We start from the raw sequence: 9,628 nt of genomic DNA, 5'->3' as shown, positions 1-9,628 counted from the left end.
ACCGGCTGATGTAATGTTTTCTAGTTTATGGATGTAGGAGATATACCTACACATGAAGACATCCATGCATACGAAATATATATATATATATATATTTTTTTTCAGTCTTGTAGGATGCAATATAGATTAGTGTGTATGGAAATGACAGAAACTTTCCGGATCACTTATTTCCTGGCTGTGGTTGGTGAAAGTGTGAGTGGCTCACATTCCCTGCCAAGGCCTGGAGATTGACCAGCCTGAAGCGTGATTCAGGGTGTTGCATGGCCCTGCGGTTTTTGCCTCCTTCACTCTTTTTTGCTGAGGCCGAGGAAGCTGTGGCGGGGTAAGGGGAGGAGGGTGAAATCCTAGAAATGGCAACGTGGGGGTGGGGGAAATTCTGTCAGTCCCCGCTCCAGAACAACGCTTTCCTGCGGGTCTCTGGAGCAAGCTTCTCATTGCACAAAATCCTCCTGGCATCTCCCAGCTCACTTTACCTTCGGGAGTGGGGAGCGAACTTGCGCTCTGCTCCAAAATCCCTGAGCCCTATAGGCCCGGGGAAGGCACCCTGGCCACGGTGGGTGCCAAACGCCGCGGAGAGAGACACAATCCCCATGCCCAGGTGATCAGCCCCCTGAACCTTCAACTTCTGGAAGCGTTTCTGGAACTGCACTCCTAGAAAGTGTGCAGAAGAGAGATTTGGGTGCGAGGTTCCTAATCTTAGGGCCAGCAGCTCTGGGGCTCAGCTGCCCAAGCGCAGGTTAACTCCTTCAGAGTGGAGTCTGAGGCTTCCCTCCTCCCGGAGGTATTTTCCAGCGCCGACTCCCCCCGGGCAGGGGATTTTTGCAAGAGTAGAGTCTGTTGGCAGAGTTTGGCCCTCACTCCCGCTGCGACCTCGGCGATCAGATTACTTTCGGCCTGGCTGGGAGGTGGGGGTATTTACTCTTCATCCCTTTATGTGTATTCAGTTCACCTAGTGTGTGGTTGGGTGTGGAAAGTGGCGGGGTGTGGGAGGGAGGGGGGTTGGGGGTTTCCAATAGGAGTGAAATTCCCATTCCAAGGGTATTACCCTGCCCGTGGGGTTGGCAGCTCTTAAAGTTTAGCAAGTTCTGCAAATAACTACAGAACACAATAGAGTCCCCCTCCCTTCCCCCCCCCCCCCTCTCTCTCTCTCTCTCTCTCTCTCTCTCTCTCTCTCTCTCTCTCTCTCTCTTCCAAACGCCTTCTTGGAGGCTGGAACTGGGCAGGTCTCCAAAGGTGCAGCAGCCACAACAATCCTGCAGTTCAAAGTTAAAGCAGCAGTTGCACAACTTCCAGTAACTCTCCTAGCCGGCTGCTCAAGAGCTGAACGCCAGGCACATCAGAGGAGGTGAAGAGGAAGTTTCCAGATCTTCTCAATCTTACCCCAGCGATCCCGAAATCCCCACCCCCATCCCCACCCCAGATAGATAGCTTGGAGATCCTGCCCCAGCCCTTTGCCACAGCCCGGAGGACCATGGCTCCCTTTGGAAGAAACTTGTTGAAGACTCGACAAAAAAGCAGGTAAAGTCAAGCGCATACTCGGGCGACTCTGTGAAAGAATGTGTCTCCTGGCAGTTGGATTCAGATGCAAATTGCTCTCGGGGCACAAAGTCCCGGGGAGTTGGGTCTTTGATGACTGTTTGTTGATGAAGCTATTGTTCCAATAATGTTGATTGTTGTGGTCAATTGAGGGACCTCGGACGCTAAGGAAACCCCATCCTCACCCCACAGTGGCAAGTCCTCTTTCTGAAACTAATATCACTATGATCTCTCTTTATATTTTTCTGTCTGTTTCAGGGTAGGGGGATGGCACTTTGCACTTCATGATAAACAGAATCAAAGTATATTACAGAAAGAGCTGGAGACTGATGAAGGCAAAAGTGAATTTATTAGCTACTGATTCCACGAAAAACACAACTTCCAATACAATCCGAAAAACAAGGCTTTGACCCCATTAACAGCGGGCATTCCTGAAACCTGGAAAGTTTCCATAGGGAAAATATTGCCTTAGAGCCTTTTGTGAACTAATCCTTTTGAATATCTTTGATAACTTTTAAATGGTTTCAGGCACCAAAGGAGTATTGATAGAGTCTTCTTCCTTCAAATGTTTGTTGTCTTGATTTACTTTGATTTGTGCTACTATTTTAGTCTCTAATGCTATAATGTAAATAAATGTATTTTTCCTTCTCTCACTCTGTTCCCGTTTACTTTACACACACACACACACACACACACACACACACACGCACACACTCAATTTTTTGAGCCAACCTGTATATTTCATAACTATTAAATATTTCATTAACATCTCCAATGCTACATCGTTAAATTCTGTGCCCAAAACGAATACTTAAAACATGTACGTATTCTAAAACACGGACTTTCCTCTTTATTGTATTAATTTTGAAAAAAGGGTCTTTTCTGCAAAAGCCTTTCTCTTAATTATTCCTGTTTGGACTTGTCATAATTTACTTAGTACAACTTTAAAAGCATACAATTATATGGTAGGAAATGATACAATTATTTAAAATCATCTTCACAACACTATAGTGATTCAATTTTAGGTATAAAATTCAACTGAATTTTCTGAGTCAATGTCTACTTGAAAATTCTACTTTAGTCTCTCTAAATGCATTCATAATTTGGTTTGCAGTTACTTTCAAGACTTAAAACAGTAGTAGCAAATACTGTAAGACATTCCAAGCCATGGGGGATGGGTAGTGAACTAACTTGATAATCATACCACACATCTGAAATCTCTGGGTACCTATAGTAAAACAGCCTCATTTTCTTTACAAATAATCGTTAATGATGAAGATTTAAAATAGTTCATATTTGAGTGATGTCAATGTATGGGGTAAAAGATGTCCCGCAGGTCAAATTCTTAGTACTATTTAAATGAATATTCAATTAACTTATTTTTTAAAGTACATGTACTGAAATGTCCCCCCTTCCAAATACATTAGTGCATCTGATGATTCTGAACGTTAGCACTTACAGTTCAAGGTGGTGATGTTTGTAGTGCTGTTGTTGGTCTCCTCCATCTTGGTAGCATTGGGCATGTACTTGGGTTGGTGTGTTCAGTTCCAAAATTCTGTCATCTGTATAGCAAAGAGTGTAGTTAAACTGTCTGTGCACTCCTGGGAACTTTCCTCACAAGAGAGCACTTGGTTAACTTTTATTACATGGATTTTGCTGCTTTCACAACTCTTCTGCCTAGGTAAGTGATTTTCATTCAAGAAAGTGAGGATACAGACATTTTTTTCAGTAGGATTAAAGAAAAAATTGGCAAAGTGGTAACCATAAGAATATTTGAGAGTTGTTATACTAACTCAAAATTCCCTTTTAGACTGGTATTTTTCCCATCTCAAGTAAAATGTAAGCCACTGTAAGTGACTAAGTACTTAAAAATGGGTTTATTCTAACTAGAAGTAAACACACACACACACACACACACACACACACACGGTGTATTGAAATATAATTAAACTACATTTCAATTTTTTAGCATTTGATTTATTTTAAATCAGGTATTTTTGTTCTAATTTAAGTCATTTTACATGTCAAAGGTGAAACTGCAGGTGGTATTTGCAGGATTAAGTTTATCTTTTGCTTGCAGGGTTGGTTCCTAATGTGATTGATGATAAAACAGTTATCTGATGAGTCAACACATTCCTCAAATATATAGCATAAACTTATTTATAGAATGGAAAAGAGGAATTTAAGTAATGTACGTGTATACCTTGTGCCATATAATTTATATAACAGTGATTTCAGATAATTATATTTTTATTAGCAAAAAAGTATGGGTTGTTAGAAAAAATATTGTAAATTTGATATCATAAAAGTTTGAGAATCCTTTTTTTTGCAGAACTTTCCTACATATTATTTTCTATATTTAGAGTATCACTCACTATTATTTATTTTACCCACTCAAAATTGAACTTCGTGAGCTAGTTCTGAAAATACTTTCATAATACAAGGGCATTTGAGAGCTTTCAGTTAAATGGGACACAAATGAAATTTCAACTTATGATATTTTAGAAAAGCACAACTGTAAAGGAGTGAGGACAGTGCTTTATCTCATAGATACTTTGTGTCCTTAGGTCTATGACAGTGTCTGGCATTTGATGGAATTAGAATACAATTGTTTATATAATTATGTAAACTAAAATTATAGTTTGTACTCAAACTAAGAATATAGTAATTATTTTATTCTCTATTAATTATTTTGTGCCATTTTTGCAGCACTGGTTTCCATTTGTGAATGTGATTATATTTTTAATACATTCAATTTTCAATTCAATGTTATTTTAAAAGCTAGTTATTTTAAAAGTATATGGCAGTATATACTTGTTAAAAGTTCTGGACTGATAATTACAAATATTGGGGCATTTACTCATGAATTATGATTTCTTGGTGTTTTAATAAAATTTTAAATCAAAGGATTGATTGAACGTTTTACTAAACCTTACTAGAAGCAGACTATGCAATAATCAGACAGAATGCTGTATATGTATCAAAAAATGTACAATTAGAATTGTTCATTTTGGTGTGTTGCAAGAAATTTGAAAATTAACAATGAATATGAAAGGAGCAAATCTCGAGCGGGCTCAGTAACGTCTCCATTGGAGACTTTGTTGTTACTGTGTTTGGCATATATACATGTATATATATATATATATCACTTAATCACTTAATCACTTAACTTCCCGTTAGTCGTCGATTTGCTCGAGCGGGCGCCAGTAACGTCTCCATTTGTCCCTGTCGCGTGCTAGTGTAGCCCAATGGCATCTGTTCGCTCCGGGAACATGAAGGGCCTCAAACCGATCGTTCATGATCTTGACGAAGAAGTCTGACCATCTGGTAGGTGGGCGGCCACGCGGTCTTTTGACATCCCGTGGAATCCAGTTGGTATGCCAAAACCAGTAACTATATATATATATACACATACATATAATTGTTGAAAACAGATATTGTTATAATATAAAATTTAATGGAAATACTTTGACAATATATTTATAATTCAAATATTAGCACTGTAGCACTTTCCTGTAGCTCTGTCCTGTAGCACTGTCCTCCCGTTGTTGATCGATTTGCTCGAGCGGGCACCAATAATGTCTCCATTCTGAGACTTGTTGTTACTGTTTTTGCCATATCGAATATGCCTCGGGGAGCTTGCCAGTCTCTGCCATGCAGGCGGGATAGTCTCAGTAGCTTGCCTGGCTCTCTGAGAGAGGTGGAGTAATTGAACCCGGGTTGGCTGCGTGTAAGGCAAACGCCCTACCTGCAGTTCTATCACTGAAGGTACATCTTCAAATATTCAAATATTCAATATTCAAATATTCAAATATTATATGTAGCAATACAGATCTCTTTTTTAATCAATACATAAAAATTTAGGTAGGATTTATTTTTTATTAACTAGAACATATGTAGTAAATTTATATTTTTAATCTATGACTACTCACTTTTAATTTCCATATATTTTTTAGGATTTGGGGATCTTACTGAGGGATGTTCAGGGGACCATATATTTTTTTTTCAGGGGACCATATTTATGGTGTTGTTCATCAAAACAGGTTGGCCTCATGTAAGCATGCACCCTAATACCTGAAATATCTCCCTGGATCCTGGCCAATTTATTAAAGCAAAGTGCTTTATGTTATTCATTTATGTGCCAAGGATGGGTCTTCAGTAGAAAAAATTAAGTATGGATATTAGGGTAAAAGTTGCTAGTTAAATGAATATGTATTCCTTATAGATGTGTGTATGATAATTTATGAATTCTATCAATTGAATATTTGTCTCCTACTCTGGTCAAAATTTCAATAAATATTCAAATTCTCTTGAGAAATGTAAGAGATTTGGGTGCGTATATCTTCTTAGTTACAAGGAATTCCTTAAAGAGATTTTCTCTGATGATACTTGGTAATTTAAGTATTTATAAGTTGGTAGCAGATAGCTCATGAAGAATAAGGACCGGAATGATTTAGCTCTGGCTAAATCGTATGCAATAATCTATGACAATGGTGAAATTGACCTCTATGTAAAATCTTGAATAATTGCTCAAACAAATGCTGAAAGTAGGTAAATCATATACATTATAACCTTTCAGTACCTGTACTGAAAAATAATATGCTGAGAGAGAGAGAGAGAGGGAGGGATGGAGAGAGAGAGAGAGAGAGGGAGGGAGGGAGAGAGAGAGAGAGAGAGAGAGAGAGAGCCTGCTGTAGAGGCAGAGGCAGACTGGAGGTGGGAGGGTTAAGGAGGAAAACTGGGGACATTAGTGGTGAGAAATGTACACTGCTCAAAAGATAGATATTGTATGACTGAACCCCAGGCATGAAAAATTTATAGCTGTGTATCTCATGATGATCTAATTTAAAAAAAAAAGAAAATGAAATACACATATGTTCTGAACTGATAAGTGGAATGTGTTAGCTCTACCAGGCACTGGTTCAAAGCAATCCTTGACAAAGCATCTTATCTCTAAAACATTTGTTTCCTAAAGTTAGCCAATGAATTATAAGTTACATGTACTCTGTATATGGAAGTAAAAACCCCAACATGCTTCTGTGTTCTAATACATTTTTTAAAAAATAATTCTTTTTTTTTCCCTTTTTTTGGGTCACACCCAGCAATGCAAAGGGGTTACTCCTGGCTCTGCGCTCAGGAATTAACCCTGTCGGTGCTCAGGGAACGATATGGGATGTTGGGAATCGAACCCAGGTCGGCCTCGTGCAAGGCCCTCTAATACATTTTAATGTATATTTTTAATGACATTATATTTTAAATTTTAATGACAACTTTTTGGCAGAATACACATTACACATACAACATTGATTTCTTAAGAGTCAATCATTTACTTTTCTTTTACTAAATTGTGCTTCCACTCATGTGGAGCCTGTCCTAAATTTTCATATCTGTTGATCATAGTTTAAAGCATTGACTGATATAAATGGGAAAAAAGTATTTTATATTTCTAGAGAAACATATTACCTAGACTTTAGTAACTCTAGCAGCAAGAAGTGTCATATTTCAAGAATACAAATGATCAGTGGATATTAAATGTGCTGAAAACCAAGGAAATAATCCTCCAAGGATTATACCATCAGGCTAGAATATTCTGTTTTAATAAATGAGATAATATATCTATAAAAATTCTCACTAGATTTAAGCTATGTAAAAGCAGTACTGATCTTTGTTCTTAGATAAATCAGTAAATTTGTACTCAATAAATATTTGATATTAAATAAATGGACTCAACATACATTCTTCAAATATATCCAAAACCTATACAATATTTGCATCAGTGTGTAGAGTATTTTGTGTAAAATGTGTGCATAGGTAATTTAGTGAACAAATCCAAAAAACCAAGTGACTTATTATCATCTCTATTCCTGGACTTAAATCTTGCTTGCTTTCAAATTGTGTCTGTTTACCATGTACTTTATGCTTTTATTTATTTTTTATTGGGCTTCAAAGGGAAAACAAAGAAGCAGGATACCTCTTTGTTCAGTAAGGATGCTCTTCCTTTCTTGTCCTTTGAACACAATGTGTATATATATATATATATATATATATATATATGTGTTTGTATATATATATGTGTATGAGAGAGATTTGGAAAATAATGTTTAATGTTGGATGGCTTCAATAAACCCCAAACTAGATAACTAGATATGGAACATGCTTTCCTTCTTTTAGGCAAAAGGAAAGTATTATCGGCAAATACTTGTTTGCTCTTTTTAACATAAACTTTTTTTTTGCTTACTTGAAATTCTATTACAGTTTATAAAATACAGGAAACTATCAGAAGTATGCAGAAAAATGTCATTCAGAATTTTTGATTCTTTACCCACATGAACTTTTAGACATTACTAATTGTGTACCACAGAATGAATAATTTCAAGTATAACAGCAGCAATGCAATAACCAATTTGTTTGTTAGAAGAATGGGAGCTGATCTTTATATGAAAACATAAAATTATTAATTTTAAAAAATTATAAAGACATTCTGAGACTTTGAAAGTCATCCAAAGAGACAGTTCTTTTGCATTGCATTACTTTTAAACACATGTCTTATTGTACTAAATATAAATATGTTGTAAGTGATTTGGTTCATGATCTAAAGAATATACCACTATTTTCATATTTAGTATGAGGGAGCTATGTCATAGAACACTACAATAATTAATAAGTAGCAGAAATATTATTTAAAACCATGCTCCTAAACATTACTCTTCATGGCTTATTACTTTGGGATACATATTCTCATCTCTGAAATAGAGTTAAATGGGCTGGGGTGATAACACAGAGGGTAGGATGTTTGCCTTGCAAGAGGCTGACCTGGGTTCAATTCCCAGCATTCCATATGGTCCCCCGAGCACTGCTAGGAGGGATTCCTGAGTGCAAAGGTAGGAGTAATCCCTGTGCATCGCCGGGGGTGAGCCCCCCAAAAAAGCCAAAATAAATAAATGAATCAAATAAAAGAGTTAATGATAAATTATGAACTATTTTAACAAATATGATTTTATAGAAAAACACAATACTAGGATATTATGAATGTTCAAAAAATGATTCTTACCTATTCAAGTCTAATAGATGCAAAATATTGAAGAATATGTAAGTTTTTAATATTTTAACATGGTTCATTATTTTGGTTTCAAAGTCAACTTCCATTTTACCACTATTTTTTCCTCCTACCTAGAAACAAGGAGGTAGGTTGTAAATTACAGAATATGATTACAAGTGTTTTTTTTAAAAAAAGAAATATCCTTGTTCCTTTGTAAAATATTTGAATTCTGACAGTTTCTAGTTTAGTCTTATGCCACTTTTGAGTCAGATTATGAGGCTAATCATGATTTTGTCATGTATAACATAGAATAATTTAAATATCTCCTAATAATTTTATATAATTTTGACAAAAATAAAGCATGAAGAGATAGCACAACAGTCAGGAAAGAAGGCTTTGCAGGCAGAAAACAGAATTATCTCTGGTTTTGCCAGAGCTTCATGGTTCCCTGAGGACGTCTAGGTCTGACACCTTGGCACAAAGCTGTAGGCCTTGGACATCATTGGGCATGACCAAAAACTGAAAAGAAAAAGACATAATTTAATTATTTTAATCATCTTAGTATTATTTAGAGATCTTTAACCAGTTAATTTCCCATTCATGTTCATTTTTTTACCATTCTTTTATCCTCAAATGTCTATAATTTATTTCTTTTGTACAGCTTGATTAATTTCACAAGATAAACATAGAACTATCATTTTTTTATAATTTTGTTTTACATGAATCATGATACACTGCCAAAAATTTCCAAGAAAAATTAACTTTCTTGAGTGATTAATGTCAAATGTACTTATTTATATTTATAAAACATTGCTATTTGTTTAAAATTTAATACCTAAATATTGTTGAATGTTTATAATTTGTTGAACCCAACTCTACGTATAATAATACAGGCTTATGGATATTATGAATATCCTTTAAGCTTATTTCACCAGGAATTGTAAACTCTGCATTTGTTACTGTATTAGATATTCATAAACACGATCTTTCTCCTAGAAATTAAATTCTCTAACTGAGAAAAAAATGTCTGTATTCACATATGCCATGCAAGTG

At 36.1% G+C, this 9,628-nt stretch overlaps 1 protein-coding gene across 1 annotated transcript in view; it reads left to right on the top strand.

Moving 5' to 3' along the window:
• Positions 1–553: 553 nt before the first annotated feature.
• The window catches only part of RASSF9 (Ras association domain family member 9), a 29,439-nt gene continuing 20,364 nt past the window's right edge, over positions 554–9,628 (top strand). The window contains exons 1-2 of the mRNA XM_056118040.1: positions 554–598; positions 1,425–1,518. Of these exons, the coding sequence (XP_055974015.1) occupies positions 1,472–1,518 (47 nt within the window). The 5' untranslated portion in view covers positions 554–598; positions 1,425–1,471. The remainder of the gene's footprint in view (positions 599–1,424; positions 1,519–9,628) is intronic.

This window comes from Sorex fumeus, unplaced genomic scaffold, assembly GCF_029834395.1.
Source record: "Sorex fumeus unplaced genomic scaffold, SorFum_2.1 ptg000003l, whole genome shotgun sequence".
Lineage (NCBI taxonomy): Eukaryota > Metazoa > Chordata > Mammalia > Eulipotyphla > Soricidae > Sorex > Sorex fumeus.
This window is presented reverse-complemented; position numbering and strand designations above follow the sequence as displayed.